At 46.7% G+C, this 25,382-nt stretch overlaps 1 protein-coding gene across 3 annotated transcripts in view; it reads right to left on the reverse strand.

The window, feature by feature from the left end:
* The window catches only part of LOC139257940 (beta-galactosidase-like), a 75,970-nt gene that overhangs the window by 27,083 nt on the left and 23,505 nt on the right, over positions 1 to 25,382 (reverse strand). For all 3 annotated transcript variants that reach the window (XM_070874684.1, XM_070874682.1, XM_070874683.1), the window contains 5 exons: positions 21,731 to 21,789; positions 13,842 to 13,963; positions 13,690 to 13,730; positions 7,617 to 7,729; positions 3,392 to 3,466 (listed from right to left, as the gene is read on the reverse strand). In XM_070874684.1, the coding sequence (XP_070730785.1) occupies positions 3,392 to 3,466; positions 7,617 to 7,729; positions 13,690 to 13,730; positions 13,842 to 13,963; positions 21,731 to 21,789 (410 nt within the window). The remainder of the gene's footprint in view (positions 1 to 3,391; positions 3,467 to 7,616; positions 7,730 to 13,689; positions 13,731 to 13,841; positions 13,964 to 21,730; positions 21,790 to 25,382) is intronic.

Genomic DNA, 25,382 nt, shown 5'->3' on the forward strand with positions numbered 1-25,382 from the left:
GCGGCCGGGGGGGGAGAGAGGCGCCGGGGGGGGGCGCGGGGGGGGGGGCGGGGGGGAGAGAGGGCGCGCCGGGGGGGGAGAGAGGGCGCGCCGGGGGGGAGAGAGGGCGCGCCGGGGGGGAGAGAGGGCGCGCCGGGGGGAGAGAGGGCGCGCCGGGGGGGAGAGAGGGCGCGCCGGGGGGAGAGAGGGCGCGCCGGGGGGGAGAGAGGGCGCGCCGGGGGGAGAGAGGGCGCGCCGGGGGGGAGAGAGGGCGCGCCGGGGGGGAGAGAGGGCGCGCCGGGGGGGGAGAGAGGGCGCGCCGGGGGGGAGAGAGGGCGCGCCGGGGGGGAGAGAGGGCGCGCCGGGGGGGAGAGAGGGCGCGCCGGGGGGGAGAGAGGGCGCGCCGGGGGGGAGAGAGGGCGCGCCGGGGGGGAGAGAGGGCGCGCCGGGGGGGAGAGAGGGCGCGCCGGGGGGGAGAGAGGGCGCGCCGGGGGGGAGAGAGGGCGCGCCGGGGGGGAGAGAGAGGGCGCGCCGGGGGGGAGAGAGGGCGCGCCGGGGGGGAGAGAGGGCGCGCCGGGGGGGAGAGAGAGGGCGCGCCGGGGGGGAGAGAGAGGGCGCGCCGGGGGGGAGAGAGAGGGCGCGCCGGGGGGGAGAGAGAGGGCGCGCCGGGGGGGAGAGAGAGGGCGCGCCGGGGGGGAGAGAGAGGGCGCGCCGGGGGGGAGAGAGAGGGCGCGCCGGGGGGGAGAGAGAGGGCGCGCCGGGGGGGAGAGAGAGGGCGCGCCGGGGGGGAGAGAGAGGGCGCGCCGGGGGGGAGAGAGAGGGCGCGCCGGGGGGGAGAGAGAGGGCGCGCCGGGGGGGAGAGAGAGGGCGCGCCGGGGGGGAGAGAGAGGGCGCGCCGGGGGGGAGAGAGAGGGCGCGCCGGGGGGGAGAGAGAGGGCGCGCCGGGGGGGAGAGAGAGGGCGCGCCGGGGGGGAGAGAGAGGGCGCGCCGGGGGGGAGAGAGAGGGCGCGCCGGGGGGGAGAGAGAGGGCGCGCCGGGGGGGAGAGAGGGCGCGCCGGGGGGGGAGAGAGGGCGCGCCGGGGGGGAGAGAGAGGGCGCGCCGGGGGGGGAGAGGAGGGCGCGCCGGGGGGGAGAGAGAGGGCGCGCCGGGGGGGAGAGAGAGGGCGCGCCGGGGGGGAGAGAGAGGGCGCGCCGGGGGGGAGAGAGAGGGCGCGCCGGGGGGGAGAGAGAGGGCGCGCCGGGGGGGAGAGAGAGGGCGCGCCGGGGGGGAGAGAGAGGGCGCGCCGGGGGGGAGAGAGAGGGCGCGCCGGGGGGGAGAGAGAGGGCGCGCCGGGGGGGAGAGAGAGGGCGCGCCGGGGGGGAGAGAGAGGGCGCGCCGGGGGGGAGAGAGAGGGCGCGCCGGGGGGGAGAGAGAGGGCGCGCCGGGGGGAGAGAGCGCGCGCCGGGGGGAGAGAGCGCGCGCGCCGGGGGGAGAGAGCGCGAAGAAAGAGAGAGCGAAGAAAGAGACAAGAGAGAGAGAGACAAGAGAGAGAGAGACAAGAAAGAAAGAGAGAAAGATAAGAAAAAGAGAGAGAGAGAGAGAGAGGGAGAGAGAGAGAGAGAGAGAGAGAGTGAGGGAAACAAGAAAAAGACTTGTGCCTTTCACGATCTCAATGTCCCAAAGCATTTTCGAACCAGTGAAGCACTTTTAAAGTGTAGTCACTGTTGTAATGTAGCTCCCACAAACAGCATGTGATCATGATCAGATAATCTGTTTTTGGTGATGTTGGTTGAGGAATAAATATGGTCCTCAGCTCGTTTTCGAAATCTTTTATGGCGATCTGACAGAGCAGACATGGTCACGGTTTAACATCTCATCTGAAAGCACGGTTTGGGGTTACTTGTTGAATTATCAGAGGAATTCTTTGCACGTTTTGTAATGTTCCAATAGCAACTTCTTTACAGTACTTTTGACAGCAACACAAAATGGTTATTTCAAGCAAGAAACACACAGATTTATAAGAAAACAAATATTATAGTTAACTTTGAATGTTAAATCAAGAAATGATTTATAAACGGAACATCGCCACTGATTATGTAGATGTCTTGAGAGGCGAGAGAGAAAGAGAGAGAAAATGAATGTGAATGAGTAAAGGGCTGTCTTTGATCCAACCACTACAAGGATTGTGTTCCATTAGAAAAACCACTGTCCAAACACTACAATTGGACTGGTTTGGAAGCATCCCATATGTGCTCTCCCTCCTGTATATAGAATAAAACTGCTTCCCAGAGTTTAAAATGGGCTGACGATTCATTAATGCCATTTTGTGCTGCCGCTCAAAACCAATTTCACACCCATTGTGATAGAACCTGTAGCACTTTCGCATCCTCGGGATATCTAAAATAAATTACTTTTGAAGTATAGTTACTCATCATTATCATAGGCAGTCCCTCGTATCAAGGATGACTTGCTTCCACGCCAAAAAAGGTATAAGTTCACAGGTTTCAATAAAGGAACTAATATTCCGGATCCCGAACTACAGCTTGAAGGGTAGAAGATGCCTGTGCATGGATTTTTTTTTTTTTTTTTTTAAAAACGTGTGGTGGCCGTTGCACCCCAGCCACCACACGGGCTTGACAGAGCTCGGTCTTGGTCCAGTGGCAAGGATTAACCAAGACGACTGGAGACCAGCTCTGCTGCACGGACCTAGTGCGCACACATATTGCAGTGTGGGCTGGCCCGTGCTGCCCCTGGGCCCTCGCGCCTCTTCAGGGCCCCGAACTCACGCCTCTCCTGGGCCCCGATCACATCCCTCTATTAACTCTTGCCGCTCCTCCACCCCGGCCTCGCCGCTCCAGCTATACCTGCCCGCGCTGCAATCAGCCATCACCCTCCTGCAGCAGCACGCGCTGCTCCCTCAAGTGGTCTGCCACCGCACGCTGCTCCCTCTAATGGCTCCGGCCTGCTGATGGGACCGCGCCGATTTCCAGGGTGGGCCGCTGCATGCTACTCCCTCAAATGGCCGACTGTTTTGTCGACAAGCATAGCAGCCAATTTGCGCACACCCAAGATCCCACAAACAGCTGTGAGATAATCACCAGATAATCTGTTTTAGTGATGATTATTGAGAGATAAGTACTGGCCAGGACATCGGGGAGAACGCCCCTTCTATTCTTCAAATAATATCATGGGATCTTTTCTAACCCAACTGAGGGGGCCTCGGTTTAACGTCTCATCCGAAAGATGGCATCTCAGACAGTGCAGCACTCCTTTGAACCCACAAGCTTCCGACTCAGAGATGAGAGTGCTACCCACTGAGCCAAGGCTGACATTTGTGGCCAATTCTCCGTCACCATATCACAAAGAATATTCACACACAGCACCATGACTACGAATTCAACCTTATAGAAACCAAGTGTAGCCGATTATTACCTTTTTAACTTGTATTAACCCATATGCAAATTTTGGGGTTGCAGGAAGTATCGGACCAACGGGTAACATTTTGTACTAATGAAAGAAAAGAGAAAAACATGATTAGATTTTGATCTCCATACTCTTGCAATAGTTTGATGCTTCATCCGCAGGACAGCGTCTCCGGCAGTGTAGTGCCCCCTCGGTACTCCCTGGATTGTGTGCTCAAACTGCTGGGGTGAGGCTTGGGCCTACGACCTTCTAGCTCAGGGCCCGGTGTGCTATCACCAGGCCAGGGCTGACACGGATCTTGCATTAAAATCTTAAAATATAAATTGGTCCAGATTCAGCCTGAACTAATGTGTGATGATCTCCTCTGTGAATTGCTAATAAGTCGAGGGATTCTCATTGAAAAATTACGTTAAATAAAAAAAAATTGTGTTGTGGAACATTTTCTGGAATTGTTACATTGAAGAGCAGTCCTGATGGTGATGCTTATCCTCTAAGAAAGGGGAAAATCTTCATTTTTAAGTCTCCCCACTAAGTAACATCCAAGTGGAGAAAGCAACAAGCAAATAACTTAGCAATAGCTAGAGCAGTCAAAAGCTGGTTGTGAGAAGTCAATCAGGCTATTTCCTTCTCAAAGGGAATGTAAGAAATTGTGGATTGGAAGAACTAACTTGAGACCAGGATGTCTCTTCAGACTGGTGTTAGAATTGAAGGATTCATTCTAGGGTACAATAGCTAAAGCAACTTGAACAGCGTGAACATCAATAACTGATAACGGGAAGCTCCAAACATCTGAAGGCCAAGAACGGCCTGTCTGACTCCAACCCTGGGAGGATGTGAAGGGGAGGGTCTCACCCAAGAGTTGAGACAAAGAACCCGACATATCATGGGTTAAATGGTCCTGTCCATATCCTACACCAGGCCCACCCCTAAAAAGAGAATAAAAGAAAGACCCAGAAGGCATTTCAGGGAAGACGGTGACGATAAGAACTGTTTGTGCTACCAGCCGGCTGTCCGATCGGGACTAATACCAGCTACTTGTCACGGTCGTATGTCTATCCTGATTGTGTGCTGCGTTTGACTATATTTGAACTACCGCTCCTTTAATAAATGCCTTACAACTCCTAAGACCCTTTGGGTATGTGTGTGTGACCCGAGATCCTAAATCTTACACTAGCACATTACACAATGAATATAAAACATCGTGGATATTCCAGGCTGCGTGTGATCCAGGGAAAGAGAGCTGCAAAGGAAGCAAGCAGTCCCTAGGAAGCGTTTGACAAGAACTCTGTGGGATTCCTCTGTCATCGCTGCTTGTTCTCAAGCCTCTTGCAGCACACTCCCCTAGACACAGAGCCTTGTCCTCTTCCTCCGAGAAACTGCCTTTGGTTTTGAAGTTGTTTCCGGCAGAAGCTGGAAAGTGACTGGGAATGGGTTGCTGCTGGCTGCAGTTGAGCAGATAAGAGAACTTGTGTTTATCTCCATGTGTGGCTGGCATCCAAGCAGCTTGCGACTACTTTACAGCACGAGAGATAAACAGGATTCTAGTCATATCACGCCAGTGCTGCTCTTATTTATATTTCTCCAAACAAAACTAACTTTGGTTTGAGCGTTTGATACTTTTTGTTCTCCGATTTCCACCCCCAAATTTCCCCCTTCCTTTCCTGTTGCAATCTTCTCCTGCAGTTGTACGGTCCCACAAGTGGTGTTAACCCTCCAACTGAAGTGGCTGCTTTTCAGGTGTGTATCCCCGACGGTGGGTGCGGAAGGCTATTTGACTGCAGGGGAATCACAGTCCAAACTGGTCCCGTGTGCGCATGCATACACACACATACGCACGTCACTTAAATTCTTTTGACTTGACTAGTTTCATTCATTCTCTTTCAAACCCTCCAATTTCTCCTCTGTTTCTCCATCTTCCTCCGCTATTCCTCGGCCTTGCTTATGTATCCCCTGCAGATATGTTTTTGTCTTGCTCACCCTGCAGCCAGCTGCTTACCGTTTTAGTCCTCTCCCACTATCTGCTGTGACACTTGGTCTTCTAACAGCCTCCAGCCAACAAAGATTTAACCCAGATTTGTTTGAAAGATTCAGTTCCATACATGTTCCACAGTACACAATGCAGAGTACACAATGGAGCTAAACAATGCGACGGTACGCACTGCGTGTATAGAGACCAACTCCATGCCCATCTGGCCAACCAGTGTGCTAGGACCTCATTAAGGCCCCAGTTATTTCAATTAGGGGGCCTCCCTATAATGGCATTGGTAGGAGGGAGGAAACAAAAAAATGTTACTCCTGGTGACTCTATACTTTATATTGGCGCCACTCTTGCCTTGGTTGTTTAGCCTTTAATGGGTAAATCCAGCAGGGGGCCCAGGGGCAGCGGGATTTTTTTTTAATAAACGATAGCATTGTCGCAGCAGCCATTAGCCCTCCACCTCCACCACTCAAAACCAAAAATAACAATACGTCAGCGATGAGCATTAACGCGAAGCCTAAAATGTGGTCCTGCAGCATCAGCACCAGAACTGCAGTGAGCTCAGCCATTTAAGTAACACACTGCTGGCCTCCTCCGTTCAGCATCCACCACCCCGCAGCTGGTGAGAAGCTACGGGAGGCGCTGTGCGCGACTCAACTACTTTGACTGTAGCATGGCCCATGCTTAGCGTTTGCTTGCGATGACAAAGACGGCAAGTATGACAGCAGTCGGGAAGCTGGAACAGTTAAACTCTTTGGGGTCCCTAAATGACTCCTAACATCAGGCTACAGAACTTGCGCGCAGCTGCGATGTACACATTAACAGCGTGCAGGACACAGCGTACAAAACAACTGCATTCACCGTGGACCCAAATGTACGGATTACATTTTGAGGACTTTGTCGAAATGTGATGGATGTTGTTTTTAAATGATGCTCCCAGAAAGTCACGCACAATGTGCAGAGACTGCTACAAAATAATTAAATGAGCCGACATGATGTTATGCCGAGCCAGCGCAGTTTGGCACTGGTGCGCGCAGTGCCTGCCTCGCTGTAGTCCAGGCACGACCGCCACTTATGGTTCCGGCTGGTGTATGTGCAAGAGTTCCACACACACAGGCACTCCTGCGACTGTACTAACAGCCCTGCTCCTCCTCCGGGTGAAACCGTACACGACTGCCCAATGTTGGCAGATAAATCTAAACCAGGGACATATGGTCCCTTCTCGGCTGAGTAAAACTGGCTTTGCCTTGCTGCAGGATATTTGAGCTCCAGACCCGTCCCTTTCTTAAATGCCCCAAATTGCTGATGGAGTTGGGACCCTTTGTTTGCGCTGCATTCCAAATGCTCAGAGAAATCTTTGCTCTCTGGTATTCATTGGAGGGCGTGACTTACAAAGGCAGTCGATACAGAGTTGCTACTGGCAACTAGATAACAAACAGAACTTAATGGGAGTAGAATTTGACATGTTGGCCTTCATAGCACGGGTATGAGTACAGGGGCAGGGAGGTGTTACTACAGTTGTACAGGGCCTTGGTGAGGCCACACCTGGAGTATTGTGTACAGTTTTGGTCTCCTAACTTGAGGAAGGACATTCTTGCTATTGAGGGAGAGCAGCGAAGGTTCACCACAGACTGATTCCCGGGCTGGCGGGACTGACAGATCAAGAAAGACTGGATCAACTGGGCTTGTATTCACTGGAGTTCAGAAGAATGAGAGGTGATCTCATAGAAACGTTTAAAATTCTGACGGGTTTAGACAGGTTAGATGCAGGAAGAATGTTCCCAACGTTGGGAAGTCCAGAACCAGGGGCCACAGTCGAAGGATAAGGGGGAAGCCATTTAGGACTGAGATGAGGAGAAACTTCTTCACCCAGAGAATGGTGAACCTGTGGAATTCTCTACCACAGAAAGCTGTTGAGGCCAATTCACTGAATATATTCAAAAAGGAGTTAGATGTAGTCCTTACTACTAGGGGGATCAAGGGGTATGGCGAGAAAGCAGGAATGTGGTACTGAAGTTGCATGTTCAGCCATGAGCTCATTGAATGGCGGTGCAGGCTCGAAGGACCTATTTTCTATGTTTCTATGGTACATGGAAAAATAACTCAATGTAGACAATGTGGCCTCCTCCCAAACAAAGCCTTCCCCCAATAGTATGTGATTGATGCACTGTGGTCAGTGGATTTGTATGGGACTACGACATGCAATCGTGTTGGGAATGAGGCATCTTCCAATTTCTACATTGCCGTGTCCCTTACCTTTCCGATAACTTCCCTGATGCTGAAGTATTTGTCAGTTGGGTCGCCTGCTTCTGACAGAGGGGCCTCGTAGTCGTAGCTCGTTGGCTGTGGCCAATATGGAGAGTTTGCTCCTATTGAAACATTAAAAAAGTGTTGAAAAACAAGTAGCAAAACACAAATTTCTCCTCTTGTTGCTCATGGCAAGTCAGTGGATGCAATGCTTATAAGAACAAGAGCATTGGCCCGGATTTTGCAGTCGGTATCACGGTGCACTCTCGGAGTGCGCCTTTGAAATGGACGTTAAATCCCGAATTTGCGATCGGTCAAGTTGCGACTTGACAGACGATCCGCGCCGACTGGGAGATCCTCATTGTTGGCGCAGAGTTGGGCTAATTGGCCAACAGCTGCCCAAATACGGTTGGTGCAGACAGACGCAGGGCAGGGCCTGTTTCCATAGCGCAAGGGCCTACCTCCTGACAAATTCAAGTCATTTTAACTATATGAGGACGCAAAGGGAAGCATTTTAGGATTTTCTCCATAAAGTATTTATTGTCCGTGAAAAGTTCGGAGGAAGCAGTTGCTACATTGAAGGTTTTATTTATATATTTTTTGCATGCACGTGGAGCACAAGCTTAAAATAAATCCGTGCAGAAAGTGAGGAATAGAATAAAAAAAAAAGCAAACCTTCATCACTAGAGCCTCCTGGGATTTACTGGGCATAAACATCTATGTAATAAATAACGAGACCCCTTCTGTTTGCTGCTTGGGGCACCGGCCCAGGGGATCCCAGGTACATTTCCACACAAGGTGCACCTCTGGGATCCGTGGGCCACTACGCTGCTCTCGATTGCACAGCGTCTGCCAGCAAGTTCTTGAAGGAGGGTCCCCATCAGGTGAGCACACATTCGGTTTGGTTGCCGGCGGCGTAGTCCGTAGTTACGCCGCCGACCCCAAAATCCAGGTCAATGTACCACGCAAAGATCTTAATCCACCAGTTTCTGGGTAGCCCCGGAGTGTTAAATGGGATGGAAAGGCCTATGGCCAAGTGTCCAGCTCAAAAATGACTGCCTTGGATATTTCTCTCTGCCCTCACTGGAGGTGGATTGTTTCAGTCGCTGTATCCAACTCCCGCTGCATGAGTGATGACGATGGGGTTTGCTGCAGAGGCCCATTCCCTCCTCTACTGATAGCAGGACAAATACTTCTGCACACCAGGCTGTGGCGCCTCTTTCTGGAAGGCCGACGGTGTTCCACAGTTAAAAGCTAGAAGTGATTTGGGAGAAACCCATGTATAAATGTTTAAGAACGTCCATATAAATGTTTTTTTTTTTTTAAACTGAAATTTTTGATGTGTTTTTCCAAAGATTATAAAAGTTTCTCGTTATTTCATTTGCAATGTCTGCTCATTCGCAAGACATACAATCAGACAGCAGAGGCCATTCAGCCCTTCATGCCTGGGTTGACATCCAGCAGGGATACTTGCAGCCAGTGGGTGTGGGTGGAACCCCGCTCATCATATGGGCTGTGGGAGCACATAAAACGCTCCTGCGACATAGGACTAACCACCCAATCGGCTGGTTTAATGATGTTTACAGCCATGGAAGGAGCGTTCACATGCTGTCTGTGTGACAGAGCTGTGGCACATGCTGACAGAGCCGGTCAGACTTCTAATCAGCCTGCGAGAGAGGGAGACCAGGAATTTATAGACCAGTTAGCCTAACATCTGTTGTCAGGAAATTGCGAGAGTCTATAATGAAGGATAGAGTGATCAATTGATCAGAGGGAGCCAGCATAGGTTTGTGAAAGTTAGGTCACGGCCGACAAGCCCGATTAAATCTTCTGATGAGGTTACTAAACTGTCTATGGATGTTATTTATATGGACTTCCAAAAGGCATTTGATAAAGTCCTACATAAGAGACTGTAGGACTGTTAACTAAGGCAGAAGCCCATGGAATTGAGGGCAAATTATTGACCTGGTTAGGGAATTGGCTCAGCAGCAGGAGACAGAAAGTAGGGATAATAGGCAGGTACTCTAATTGGCAGGATGTGACTAGTGATGTCCCACAGGGATCTGTGTTGGAGCCACAATTATCCACAGTATTTATTAACAACTTAGATGATTGCATAGAAAGCCACATATCCAAATTTGCAGACAACACAAAGGTAGGCGGCATTGTAGATGAAGGCATAAAATTACAACGGTATATTGGTAGATTAAATGAATAGGCAAAACTGTGGCAAATGGATTTCAATGTAGGCAAATGTCAGGACCTAAAAAGGATAGGACAGGGTACTTTCTAAATGGTGCAAAGCTAAAAACAGTGGCGGTCCAAAGAGACTAGGCTGTCCAAGTACATAGATCATTAAAATGTCATGAACAGGTACAGAAAATAATCAAAAAGGCTAATGCAATGTTGGTCTTTATATCTGGAGGACTAGAATACAAGGGGGTAGAAGTTATGCTGCAGCTGTACAAAGCCCTGGTTAGACCACACCTGGAGTACTGTGAGCCGTTCTGGGCACCACACCTTAGGAAGGATATATTGGCCTTGGAAGGAGTGCAGCGTAGGTTTACCAGAATGGTACCCGGACTCCAAGGGTTAAAGTACGAGGAGAGATTACACAAATTGGGTTGTATTGCCTAGAATTTAGAAGGTTAAGGGTTGATTTGATAAAAGTTTTTCAAGATATTAAAAGGGAACAGATAGGGTAGATAGAGAGAAACTATTTCCGCTGGTTAGGGATTCTAGGATATGGGGGCATCATTAGAACCAAATCTTTCAGGACTGAAATTAGGAGTGAAAAGGCGGTAGAAGTTTGGAACTCTGCAAACGGCAAGTGATACTAGATCAATTGTTCATTTTAAAATCTGGGATTGATAGTTTTTAGTTAACCGATGATATTATGGGATATGGACCAAAGGCAGGTTTATGGAGTTAGGTTACAGATCAGCCAGGATCTCACTGAATAGCGGAACAGGCTCGAGGAGCTGAATGGCCTACTCCAGAGTCCTATGTTCCTATGCAGTGCAGGGCCGTCATTATTAGTCTGGTATGGGTAGCTTCTGTAATGGCTTACTGAATTGGGCAAGGCCTGAGAACCCCACACTTGAAGAGGGCTGAGGTAATGCGAGACGGAGAGCTTGTAGGTTGATTCCAAGCACCATGGATCTGCAGAGAGTGGCGGCAAACAGCACACCACACCTTGTTAGGGGTTTCACAGTCCAGAGAGACCTGGATATCACATTGGGCAAAAGCTCGTCTACAGCTGCTCCAGTCAGTCCCTTGCTGACCAGCGGCAGTCGAGAGATGTTTTAAATATGGAATGGGTTGCTGTTTTGAGCCTTTGATGCCTGCCAGTCTTAAAAAATCAACACGGACAGAAGAAAAAGAAAAGGCAGCAGAGCGGTTGTGAAAAGAGTCAAGACAGAGAAAGGATGCTGGGGAGAAATAGCTTCTGCACTGTTGGCAGGAGAGATAGCAGAGTGAATCTATCTTTCTCTGTTCACTAAGAATCCCTCCAAGTGGACTAGTGTATGTGTTCTTTGTTTTTGTGATGGTATGGGTACAGAGCTTGGACTGATTGCACCACATCAGCCCGGAATTTTCAGTCGAAAGCTTCCCACGGGGAAATGCCTCCGATCCACAAATAAAATGCCTGCGAACCTGGTGGTCCGGGAGGTACACGGACTCACCGGGTAGAGGCCCATGTATCTCAGGGGCGCATGCGGTTTGGAAGTGCTTCTGGGATCACGTGGGCCAGCCCAACCAATAAAAGAAGGGGATCCCCATTCATGCTTATGGGGATTCCGTATGTACAGTAACCCCATAAGCATGAATGGGAATACACCCAAAATACACGTACACATCAAATACATTTTTAAAAAACATTATATATTTAAAATTAATTAAAATGCCATTTAATTAAATATTTAAAACCAAAATTTAATTTTTTGAAAATGAAATTTAAATGTTTTAAAGAGGCTAAAAAAAAAATAACCGTACCTTATTTGTGGTTGAAAAAAATATATTTTTAATGTTTATTTAAACTCTGGCATTTGTAAAAGCAGACCTTATGCCTGCTTTTACCAGGCATAAGAATTTCACGGGCATTCGTTGAGCAAATTACCTAACCCTTCACCCGCGAATGCCTTTTTCCCAGGGATGCATTGGATCTGTCAAGTAGATTCTTGACAGAACGAAGTTCTGGGTTTTCGCACATGCGCATCGTGCACAAAAACCCGGAACTTGCGCGGCCCTTACAGTGCGCAAGCACCTCGTACGCACCAGCGCCCGCAGTGCTGCAAATTACTGGCCATTGTGTGGGAGTCTTACAAGTGCATCATCTGAAATCAAAAGTGACAATATGATAGCATTGAGCACCGACTCACTGGGGTTAATAACGTGGTCCTGATGCTTTTCCCCGTGTGTGAAAAATCTAGAACTAGGGGGCATAGTTTCAGAATAAGAGGTCGCCCATTTAAACCAAGCACAGCCCGCACCAAGTTCAAGTGACCGCACATGAAAATGTGGTTAGCTCATTTAAATATTTAAAGGCACTCTCGACACATGTCCTGGGAGTATTCCATGGATATGATTCAAAGATGAGAAGCGCTTTCCCGGTGTCAACACTACAAACGCATATTACCATCTCATTTATCTCATTCCGGTTTGTGGGAAGTTACTGTGTGCAAATTGTGTTTCCCCGTATTACAACAGTGATTACACTTCAAAAATTGCCTGTGGAGCACTTTGGAACGTCGTGGGGCATGAAGGGTGCTATATAAATGCAAGTTCTTTGTTTCCTGAAGTAGTTTATAGTCCTTCTCACTGTTCAGCGCCTTGGGATGTTTGACTACATTAAAGGCGCTATATAAATGCAAGTTGTTGTTGTTTCCCAAACCTCTTACATTTGTGCCGTTATCAAATTTCCAGATTGTGTTCCCCATCCCAAGTCTAAATCAGCTGTCATTGGAGGGAAATTTTGCCAACTGAAGTGTTTTTACACCTAGTCCATACTCTTGTAAAATGTATTTCCTGCTGACAGTAAGCTTTCATGAGCCAGTTCTTAATTAATTTTTTGCCCTCAGCTCCTTTTCCAAGTTATTAGTACTAATAAAATTGTTAAGTTCACATTAACCCCAGTAATTCGTGATTGGAAGTTAGAATTGGACTCTCATTGTTCCCAACAATTAGCAACTGGTATTGTTAAAGTTATTGTTCGACCCTCACCATTCCCACTAATTAGTGATTGGTACCGTGGAAGTTATTGGTCCTGAAATTCCGGCCTGCCCGGGAAGGCATTAGAAAAGCTGGTTTTCAGCACGCAATGCGCGTGCGCCAAAAAACGTTTTTTCCGGTCTGTCAAGTTTCTGGTTTGACAGATGGCCGCATCTCAGAGAGAAGGACATTTCCACGGCAGAGATTGGGCTATTTGCCCAGCTCTTGCCCTGCGAATGTCCTTAAAACTCTTGCGCCTGATAGCCTATTTTTACCAGCATAAGAGTAGTAAAACATATCAAAAACATAAAAGTATAATTTAAAAATATATATTTGTTAAAAACCCTGCCCTCTCAGGTAATTTTATTTCAAACCATAATTAAAAAGTTTTTTTTTGAAATCGGCAAAAATTATTTTCAAAAACATTTCTATCAACTTTAATTTCTATAATGTATTTATGGAAGGTGTTTTTTAAATATTTTATGTAGTCTTTGGGTGTTTTTCATTCATAGTAATAGGAGTTTCCGACTTACGAAACTCCTATTACTATGAATGAGAAAATACTTTACCGTGATTGGGTGTCCAGGCCCACGTGACTCCTATGGACGTCCCAACGTGAACATGCTCTGTTGCACAAGGAGGCCACCTCAGGACCGGGATCTCTGGTGAGCATTCGACCAAAAGGTAAATGTGCATCTTTTCTCCTATTTTTAGTCGAACGTCCACGGGAAGAAGAAACCAAGATTTCTGCATCAATGTTAGAAGCTCACTGTTCCCAGTAATCAATGATTAGTACTATTAAAGTTCAAGTTGTTGACTGACTCAGTGTTCTCAGGAATCAGTAGCATTAAAATTACTGCTCGACTCTCACCATTCCAGTAGCCAAAGCTTGTTCCACCTTCAAACATATACCTGGAGACATCAAAATAAAGATTAGATTTCAAAAAGGAAATTGGAACATTCAGTTTTTTTTTTTTTTAAAAACATCGGAAACTTGTTAGAAGGCATAAAGATAATACTTGCATGTTAACATTGGCTCCAAGGGCAAGAATTTCGTCCAATGATTTAGCAACAATCTCCTTCTTAACCACAGAGTGTTTCCAACCCCAGTGATCCAACCATCCTGTATAAAACTCAGAGTTTACCTAGGGGAATAAAAAGTACCACATACATTACCTCAACATTTGGTTGGCACTATTTACCCTGAAAAAAAATCCCACCTGTAAATGTCACACTGCAAATTACATCCAAAAGTACATTACATCCAACTGTGCATCACATCCATAGATGCTTGCGTCACAAGAGGTCATTTAACACATTGAGCTAACTAATTGCACTCGCCCCATAACCCTGCATCTACCTCTGCTTCAAATATTTGTCCAATTTTCCCTCAATGGTCTCTGCATCAATCATTTCCTCTGAAAGCAATCCATGCTCCAATAACCCTCTGCATAAAGAAATTGCTCTTAACCTCTCTCCTCACAGTGTTAAATTGATGAACCCTTGCCACTAATTCTCCAACCAGAGGAAATAGTATTTTCCTATTCACCATTAAAATCCTTCATCAAAGACAATCTAATAGAGAAATGTAGTCATGTTATGAAATATATTTTGGATTTTTTTTTGTAATTGTTTTTTTTTTTAATTTTGTGGGGGGGGGGGGGGTTAAACCCATATTTTGAAGTTCGAAGGAAAAATAATGAAAACATTTCAGAAAGCATTTTGACAGAATTTAAGGAACCCATTGGCTAGACTGCACAGAGTGACACCTATGCACTTGTTAGCCATTTTAAACGTGTAGAAAGAAATTTACAATGGGAAAAAATTTATACGATAATTGAGAGAAAAACATGACAACAGAAAGTCAAATGGCTCAGACAGGAGTTGCGCGCCGACGCAGGATTTTTAATAAGCTATACACAAGTGCGAGGAATAAAAATGGTCCCAATATCGATCCCTGGGGCATCCCTCGAGCTATTGTCAAAATTGATGAAACATCCATTGATTGCAATTCTTTGCTGTGTCTTTTAGCTATCTCCCTATCCATGCCGTCAATTTTCCTTCATGCAATGAGTTCCATTTGTCCTAAACAATTTTTCTTGTGGCACTTGATTAAATAAGTTCTGATATTCTATATACACTACATCTACTTCAATGCCCCATCTATACTTCTCATTATTCTCTCAAACACACTTGGGCAGGTTTGTCAAACATGACCTGCCCTTCACAAGCTCATGTTGATTATCTCCATCGGTCCATTCCCTAAGTATTCATTTAATTTTATTTCTAATGAGGGTTTCTAGTCAATTTCATGTAGTTGTATGGCTTCTTCATTTCCCTCTTTTTGAGCAGAGAAGTAATATTTGCTGATAAATTAATGTTAGCACCCAATGTGAGAAGGGCAACATTTTCACGAATGAGGGAAGAATTGGGAAAGGTACATTAGATAATGAAGTTGGTAAAGAATAACTGCGATACAGGAGAGAAATTAAATTGATATTTAAATCTATGCTGATGAACAAGGAGCCTCATATATCCTTAGGATAACAGGGAGGATTCGTGCAAAAGTGGTTCAAATGGCTAAACAGGGAGCTTATCTAAAAAGTATTTTATTATATAAAAATTGTAAAAGGAACAATTGTCAAGAGATTGGAGATGAGTATAAAACAGAGCGGGGAATAACTAACATCAGGTTTAGGAGAGCTCGAAAGGGACTATTGTAGCTAGGATGGCAAAGGTTTTCTCAGTTTTGTTAAGACGTCAGAAAAGATTGCTTTGAGCCCAAGTGATTTTATCAGGCCAGGTTATATGGGAAGCTGAAGATATGAGTGATGAGTGAAACAGAGGCTTTGCTTCAGGTTTCCCGGCTGAAGACAATGCCAATCTCAGCAGGTCACAATAGGTCTGCATCTAAACTAGTTTCAACAGCAGCAACTGCAGATACAGTCTTAGCTAAAATTACATTAAAAAAAGTCGATCATGTTACCGCGCATGACGCCATTTACACCAAAGTGCTGAAGAAAATGGGAAATGCCATTTATCAAGCAATAGCTCATGTATTAAACAGCTCACCGAGGTCTGGGCTGGTACTCATGGACTGGAGGAAGGCTCATGTGATTCTGTTATACGAAAGGAAAAAATTAGACCTCCACAATTATCATTATTGTATGGAAGTTGACAGAAAGCAGAGAGATTTATCATCACTTCGAAATTTTGATGGTTATTTGGGATTCCCAGCATGGCTTCAAAAGAGAGGTACTGCTTCACTGATCTGATTAAGTTATTCCTGTTTGTGTTGGGGGCCTGGATTCCCAGAAGGTTTATACTGTTCTTGCTCTCAGTGCCCAAGAGTTGATCTCTTCTCACCTTGATTTTAGCCAACACCACCTCCACAAGTGCAACTGCGAAGCTGGGACCCCCTCCTACTGCTGATCCCTCCAAGCCTGCTACACATTCAGGCATTCTTGCAATTGTGCTGTCTACAGATCAAAACGTGATTTCCCCCTTTCAATTACCCTCAGATGAGACAAAACAATTTGCCTGCCCAGGTGGATGTAAAACATCCCATAGCACTTTGAGAAGAGCAGGATTTGCACCAGCATCTTGCTCAAGGAACAATTGCTCTCAAAACAAAGATATCCCAAATATAATGAATGATGTCACCATTTCGGAGATGGAATTTCTAGACATGCTAAATGGGCTTAAAATAAATCCCCAAGAATGGATAGTATTTGAGAGAGAGAGAGAAAGACAAGAGAGCAGAATTTTAAGGCACTAACCATTATCATGAGGGAACCAATGGGCATTGGGGAGGCAACACTAGACTGTAACCAGGCTAATGTAACCATATTTTAAAAGGGTGACAAAACAGACACGAGAAACTATTGACCCATTAGTTTTAATTTAATTCCAAGTAAAATAATGGAATCAATTTTCAGAAGTAAGCTCAAGGATCATCTGTACCACAGTAACCTAGTTATCAGCATGGATGCAGAAGGTCCTCCTCGACTTCTTTGAAAAAGTGGTAACCCAAGGGCACTGTGGAATGCCTTATGACGTGGTGGGTCTTGACTTCCAAAAGGCTCTTGTTAAAAGTTCTATAGGAAAGACTATTAAACTCAAAGCTACAAGGATTCAGAATAAGAAACTGGTTGAAAGGTAGGAAACAACAAGTACGTGTGGAAGGAGTTATGTTGGAGTGTAGTAAAGTGCTGTGTGGGATATTCCAAGGCTCAGTGCTGGGATTAGTACGGTTTCTAACTTACATAAAGTACTTAGATTCAAATACTCAATGCAAAGTAATCAAATTTGCTGATGCTACCAAACTAGGAGGGAAGTTGAATCGGAGGAGACAGCTCAGAACTTACAGAATAAGTTGAACAAAATAGGGAAATGGACAAAATGGTGGGCTGAAGAACTCCCAGAGTCGCAATGCAGATTTCGCCCACTAAGGGGCACAATGGATATGATCTCCACTGTGCGGCAAATCCAAGAGAAATGCAGGGAACAACACCAACTCCTGTACATGACCTTCTTTGACCTCACAAAGGCCTTCGACACGGTCAACCGTGAGGGATTATGGAGCGGCCTCCTCAAAATCGGCTGTTCCCAAAAGTTTGTCACCATCCTTCGTCTGGATCACGACGACATGCAAGCCGTGATCCTGACCAACGGATCCACCACAGACCCAATCCACATTCGGATTGGGGACAAGCAGGGCTGTGTCATTGCACTAACGCTCTTCTCAATCTTCCTCGCTGCAATGATCCATCTCACCCGTAATAAGCTCCCCGCTGAAGTAGAGCTAATCTACAGAACAAACGGGAATCTGTTCAACCTCTGCTACTTCCAGGCCAGATCCAAGGTCGTCCCATCCTGTCAATGAATTACAGTATGCAGACAAAGCCTGCAACTGCGCACACTCAGAGGCCGAATTCCAAACCATCATCAACACCTTCACCGAAGCATACGAGAGCATGGGCCTTACACTAAACATCCGTAAGACAAAGGTCCTCTACCAATCTGCCCCCCGCCACGCAGCGCTGCTCCCTGATTATCAAAATCCACGACAAGGCCTTGGACAACATGGACCATTTTCCACATGTTGGAAGCCTATCAACAAGGGCAGACATAGACAACGAGGTCCAACTCCGCTTCCAGTGTGCCAGTGCAGCCTTCGGTCACCTGAGGAAGAGTGTATGTTTGAAGACCAGGACCTCAAACCCGGCACCAAGCTCATGGTCTACAGAGCAATAGTGATACCCACCCTTCTATATGGCTCAGAGACATGGACTATGTACAACAGGCGCGTCAAAGCATTGGAGAAGTACCACCAACGCTGCCTCTGCAAGGTCCTACATCCTCAATCAGGCCAACATCCCCAGCATCGAAGCACTGACCACCCTCTATCAACTCCGTTGGGCGGGCCACATTGTCCGCATGCCCGATACGAGACTCCCAAAGCAAGTGCTCTACTCTGAGCTCCGACACTGCAAGCGAGCCCCAGGTGGGCAGAGGAAATGCTTCAAGGACACCCTCAAAGCCTCCTTGAAAAAGTGCAACATCCCCACCGACACCTGGGAATCCCTGGCCCAAGATTGCACAAAATGGAGGAAGGCGCCAAACCACCGAGTCTCTACGCCGAGAGCAAGCTGAAGCCAAGCGTAAACAGTAGAAGGAGCGCATGGCAACCTAAGCACCCCACCCACCCGTTCCTTCGACCACCGTCTGCCCCACCTGCGACAGAGACTGTAGATCCCGCATTGGACTCATCAGTCACGAGAACTCATTTTTAGTGCGGAAGCAAGTCATCCTCGACTCCGAGGGATTGCCTGAGAAAAGAGGGCATTAAAATATAAGGCGGACAAGAGGAATAAAAGATCGTTAAGCTTGCCAGACACGAGACTCCCTAAGCAACTGCTCTATGCGGAGCTCCTTCATGGCAAGTGAGCCAAAGGTGGGCAGCGGAAACGTTACAAGGACACCCTCAAAGCCTCCCTGATTAAGTGCGATATCACCACTGACGCCTGGGAGACCCTGGCCGAAGACCTCCCTAGGTGGATAAAGTGCATGCGGTAGGGCGTTGAGCTCTTCGAAACTCAACGCTGCGACGTGAAGAGGTCAGGGGCAGGCAGCGGAAGAAGCGTGCAGCAAATCAGTGCCACGCCCACTTCCCCCGACGAATATCTGTCCCACCTGTGACAGAGTTTGTGGCTCTCATGTCGGACTGTTCACCCACCAAAGATCTCACTTTAGGAATGGAAGCAAATCTTCCTGGATTCCGAGGGACTGCCTATGATAAGGATAGTAAAATCTGGATCATTGCTTTAAATTAAACTATGAACTTGGGAACACTGGGTCAAATTAATAAAAGGTAAATTTAGGATGATCAGGAAATTCTTCTTCAGAGTGATGAACATGTGGAATAAACTTCCAAATAGAGTAATGAAGACAAAAACCCTGGGATAATTTAAGAAATAATTGGATGCTACAATTAGTGTTAGGATTTCTCTGGAGGGGTGAATTAAGATGGACCAGATGGTCGTTTTTATCTGGAATTATCTTGTGATCATTACTCGCTCAACCAACACCAAGAAAAAAGGGTTCTCGTTATTCATCTCAGCCTATTTTTGGGACCTTGCTGTGCTTACTAAGTGACTGCACTTTCAAAAAGTAACTCAACGGCTGTAAAGCACTTCGCAAACTCCGAACGGTGCATTAAGTGGTACATAAAGACACATTTTTCCTTTCTTGCTTGATGACTATTCATAGGTTACAGTCACTACAATGAGTTTGATGGTCACACATGATCAGGTCAGCACATTCAAGCAACAGAAATCCTGTCCCATATATGCTCAAGACATGAATTTTTTTTTATAACCTTAATGGCAATAGAAGGTAATTTTCCTCCCCTCCCCCACCCAGTGTTGGTCAGACAGGTCACAGCTGCACTGCATCCAACTAGAAGTATAGCTGAAACGGCATGTATTTTTGCTTCAGCTCATTCACGAGCATGAACCCCCCCCCTCCCCCAGAAATAGGCATGCACCCCAGATAGGAGGAGGGAACATATCTTCTGCTGCAGCTCTGAAAGGCTCAGTTCAGCCATAAATCCCCAGAATTTTTAAGGCCCACAGTCACAAACACGAGTTAGATGCTCTCCAGCTATTCCCCCTTGGTGGCCCATTACTGTTGTGTCTTAGGATGCTCTGATAATGACTCCACGAGGCAGTGTGTTGTACTTAAACTGTAGTGACCTCAGTCCTTTATTGATAACACCAGAGTGAGGATCACACCTGGTGGCCTGCCTTTTATACTAGGCCAGGCCCACCTGTACAGGTAACCTACGAGACTCCCACTGCTGTGCACACCTTGTGATAGTACAAACAGTAGCCATGTAGGATACATGACAATTACATGTAGGATACATGACAAACTTGCCTTTTAGGAGGTGCGAGGAGATTGCTGGTGGCCACTTTGCACATCCTTAAATCTGACAGGACTGGCCACAACCTCCAAGGCCCACTTTGCCCATGTGACCTTCTCCCCTGAGCATCCAACGGGCAGAAAACTCGGGAGAATGAAGCAGGAGGCATTTTAATATCACTGCTGCCTCATTAGCATACCACTGAAACCTGTTTAAGATGAGAGTTTCCTGTCCATTCCAAGGCATTCCCTAGGAATGCACAGGTCTTCAGTCCAATTTCCTCCACCTAATGCCCCAGAACCAGGAACTCTCAACAAATTAGAGATGTGCAACTGCAGGTCGAATTGAATACTGAATCTACAAATTAGTTGAGAACACTATGGCCCAAAAATCGCCGTCGGAGGCTTCCTGCGGGCGGACATGTCTAACCGATATTTTTCTTCCCCCCCCCCCCCAAAAGTACCCGGTGGTCCCGGAGGAACGAACACTTATGGTCCGAGGCCTAGATGCGTAGCCCAGCATATGGGCTCACACATCCCAGGAACATAAGCGCATCCTGGGATCACGGGGGCCTGGACCACCAATGAACATGGAGTATTCTCATTGATAAAAATGGGAGTTCCGTTTGTATGAGCTCCCATTACTATGAGAATGCCCCCAAAAACACAAGACAATAAAGAAAAGAAACAGCTCACATATTTAAAATTAATTGAAATTGAATTTAATTAAATGTTTTAGAAATTTTTTTTTTAAATATGTTTTAATAGGGTTAAAAATAAACTTACCTTACTGAACAGGGTTTTTAAATATAAAAATTAATGATCAAATGTAATATTCCTATGTTTTAAAACTCTTAAGCTGGTAAATGCAAGCTATACGCCTGCTTTTACCAGGCATAAGTGTTTGAAGGACATTCGCTGGGCAGGAGTTGAGCAAAGAGCCCAAATCTTCGCCCGCAAGTGTCCTTCTCCCGGGGATGCGTGCGATCGGTCATTTTGGCAGATCGCAAATGTCGGTTCTCAGCGCATGTATATCGAGAACCTGAACTTGCGAGGCCTCTTCGGGTGTGTGTGCACATTGTACGCACCCAGAGAGGCCGCAATCTACAGCCCATTGTGAATTCATAGAGAGACCATCAGGCCTTTGCAAAGTGAACTCTGTGATATTCAGGCGTTTCCCAGCACCAGCAGCAATGCACTCAATGGACAATGGTCTGCACAGTCTGTCCCACTCAGGGAAAAAACCTTCTAATTCACAAGTTAAAATATCTTTCTTACTCAGCGAGGAACTTGATTAAATTTTCCCATTTTATATACTCTTTTTTGTCTCACTTTAAAAAGGCGCAATCTCCATCCAGTAAGCTGTACACAAGGCAACAATACAAATACCTAATAACTCCACCAAATAGCACAAACTCTCCTTCCAATCATCCTCCGTTGCAGTAAAATCTGACTGGCTGAAAGTATGTCTGGCAGTTGATGCTTACCATTGGTCCATGAGGTTCTGCATATCTTTGAGCTTGAAATGATTGAGTCACATTCCCACCTGTCAATAAAACACAGCAGTGTACAAAGTGAGACATAAAAAGACTTGATGTTTGATCATTGAACATGGCTCAATAATTTAAAAAGTTAGAAGTATAAACCCCAACGCTTACAGTGGGAGCCTTCGTGCAAACGCGATTTATCCGCCAAGCGTGATGGCCGGTATAACATGGTAGCGTTATTTCAGTAACCAATGACGAGGAGCTAAGCAAGTTATTGGTAGGGATTACTGTAGGTCAGGGTGGGGTCTAGCCCAACACCAGGCCATGCTGCTGCCAAAGAATTAATCTAATAACCAAAGGCTCTCTGATGAAGTAACAAAGAGGATTGATGAGGGTACTGTGGGTAAGGTTGCGTTAATGAACTTCCAATAGGCATTTGATAATGCCACATAATAGACTTGTTGGCATCATTGAAGTCCATTGGATTAAAGAGGCAGTAGCAGTATGGATACAAACATTTTTTTTTAAAGAGATAGAAAGCAGAGTGTAGTGGTAAACGGTTGTACTTCAGACTGGAGGGATATATAATGGTGTCCCCCCAGGGGTCAGTATTAGGACTACTGCTCTTGATGTATATTAATGATCTGGACTTTGGTATAAAGGGCATAATTTCAAGGTTTGCAGATGGTACAAAACTCAAATGTAGTAAACAGCGACGCGGATAGTAACAGACTTCAGGAGGACTTGGGCAGACTGGTGAAATGGGGGACACGCATGACAGATCAAAGGCAGAGAAGTGTGATGTGGTGCATTTTGGAAGGAAGAATGAGGAGAGGCAATATAAACTAAATAGTACAATTTTATGGTATGTTAAGTTATGGTAAACCTTTAGAAATCACTGCTTTGGCCTCAGCTGGAGTAGTGTATTTAATTCTGGGCATCACACTTTAGAAAGGATGGCAAGGCCTTAAAAAGGATGCAGAGATTTATTAGAATGGTACCAGGAAAGAAGGACTTCAGTTATTCTAGTGAGAGACTAGAGAAGCTGAGTTACTCTGCTTACAGCAGAGAAGATTAAGGGGAGATTTAATAGAGTATTCGAAATTCTGAACGTTTTTGATCGAGTAAATAAAGAGAAACTGTTTCCATGGTGAGATGGACGTTAACAAGAGGGCACAGATTTAAGGTAACTGGAAAAGAACCAGAGGGGAGACGGGAGATTTTTTTTCATGTTTACGCTGCACGTAACGATGATCTGGAATGCACTGCCTGAAAGGGTGCTGGAAGCAGATTCATAATAACTTTCAAAAGGGAATTGGATACAAACTAGCAAAGGGAAAATTTGCAGGCGAGTGGGATTAATTGAATAGCTCTATCAAAGAGCCAGCACAGGTACGATGAGCCGAATGGCCACCATCTGTGCACATAAGAACATAATAGGAGCAGGAGCAGGCCATACGGCCCCTCGAGCCTGCTCCGCCATTCAATAAGATCATGGCTGATCCGATCATGGACTCAGCTCCACTTCCCTGCCTGCTCCCCATAACCCCTTATCGTTTAAGAAACTGTCTATTTCTGTCTTAAATTTATTCAATGTCCCAGCTTCCACGGCTCTCTGAGGCAGCAAATTCCACAGATTTACAATCCTCAGAAGAAATTTCTCCTCATCTCTGTTTTAAATGGACGGCCCCTTATTCTAAGATCATGCCCTCTAGTTCTAGTCTCCCCCATCAGTGGAAACATCCTCTCTGCATCCACCTTGTCAAGCCCCCTCATAATCTTATACGTTTCGATAAGATCACCTCTCATTCTTCTGAATTACAATAACTAGAGGCCCAACCGACTCAACCTTTCCTCATAAGTCAACCCCCTCTTCTCTAGAGTCAACATTGTGAACCTTCTCTGAACTGCCTCCAAAGTAAGTACAGGTGCAGTGTCCCGAATCTGGAACCCTCGGGGTCGAGGCCGTTCCAGATTTTGCATTTTGCCGGATTTTGGAATGTCTTTCTGACGTCACGAAAATACCCGAGCCCAGGTCCTGGTATTTCTGGATTTCGGAACGTCAGAAAGCAGGGGTGGTGGGGGGGGGAAAGATACCTGCCTAGGACCTGTTTGGGCCGTCTGGGGCCGGCTCCACCAAGGATGTTGTCGGGCGGGCCGCCGGGGTCCGTCGAGGAGGCTGCCGGATGAGCCAGCCCCGCCAAGGTGGTGTTCGCGCAGGCCGGCGAGGAGGCCCCGAGGTAATGGCGGCGAGGCGAGGTCCCAAGGTCAGGCAGCGACGAGGCCCGAGCTCGGGCAGGGTCGTCCGGTCCGGATTCCGGAACATTTTACAGATTCCAGACGACCCTGCCACAAATCGTCCCGGAGTCCGGAGCTCCAGATTTTGGACACCGCACCTGTATATCTTTTCGCAAATATGGAAACCAAAACTGCACACAGTATTCCAGGTGTGGCTTCACCAATACCCTGTATAGCTGCAGCAGGACTCCCCTGCTTTTATACTCCATCCCCTTTGCAAAATGAGCTTCCAACCACACATCTGCGGCATAACGAAGACGGTCTATTTCCACCTCCGTAACATTGCCCGTCTCAGCCCCTGCCTCAGTTCATCTGCTGCTGAAAGCCTCATCCATGACTTTGGTACCTCTAGACTTAACTATTCCAATACACACCTGGCTTGCCTCCCACGTTCTACCTTACGTAAACTTGAGGTCATCCAAAACTTGGCTGCCCGTGTCCTAACTCGCACCAAGTCCCGTTCACCCATCACCCTTGTGCTTGCTGATCAATATTGGCTCACCGTTGATCAACGCCTCGATTTCAAAATTCTCATCCTCGTTTTCAAATCTCTCCATGGCCTCGCCCCTCCCTATCTCTGTAATTTCCTCCAGTCCCACAACCCCTCGAGATATCTGCACTCCTCTAATACTGCCCGCTTCAGCATCCCCGATTATAATTGCACAACCATTGACGGCCATGCCTTCTGCTGCCGAGGCCCCGAGCTCTGGAATTCTCTCCGTACGTCTTTCCGCCTCTCTTTCCTCCTTCAAGACGCTCCTTAAACCTACCTATTTCACCAAGCTTTTGGTCATCTGCCCTAATTTTTCCGTATCTGGCTCGGTGTCAATTTTTTTTTAAAAAACACCTTGGTACGTTTTACTATGTTAAAGGTGCTATATAAATACAAGTTGTTGTTGTTCTGTAAGAGGCAACCAAAACTGCATGCAACATCCTGTGACCTTCCCAATATTATGTGCAATTTATCATTACTTCTTTACTCTTGTGCTCTATGTCTCTATTCATAAAACTTAAAAAATACTGGATTTCCTTTTTATGGCTTAATCTAACTAATGTCACACTTTCAGAAAACTGTGCATTTGAATTCCGAAGTCTCACTGTTCATTAGCATCCTTCTGTATCTTCCATTAAGTGTATACTGCCATTCCTTGTTTTTCCTTCCATAATGTATCATTTCACATTTATCTATATTAAACTGCAAGTGTTACACATCAGCACCTTCTGCGAACCTAAGTTTTTTTCCTCAAAAGTCCTCCTTGCCAATTTATCAAATGTACTAGTTTTGTGTTGCCAGCAGATTTTGAGATTGGGCTCCCTGTATCCAAGTCCAAATCATCAATAACAGCACTGGCCC

The sequence above is a fragment of the Pristiophorus japonicus genome, unplaced genomic scaffold, assembly GCF_044704955.1.
Source record: "Pristiophorus japonicus isolate sPriJap1 unplaced genomic scaffold, sPriJap1.hap1 HAP1_SCAFFOLD_937, whole genome shotgun sequence".
In the NCBI taxonomy this organism is placed as follows: domain Eukaryota; kingdom Metazoa; phylum Chordata; class Chondrichthyes; family Pristiophoridae; genus Pristiophorus; species Pristiophorus japonicus.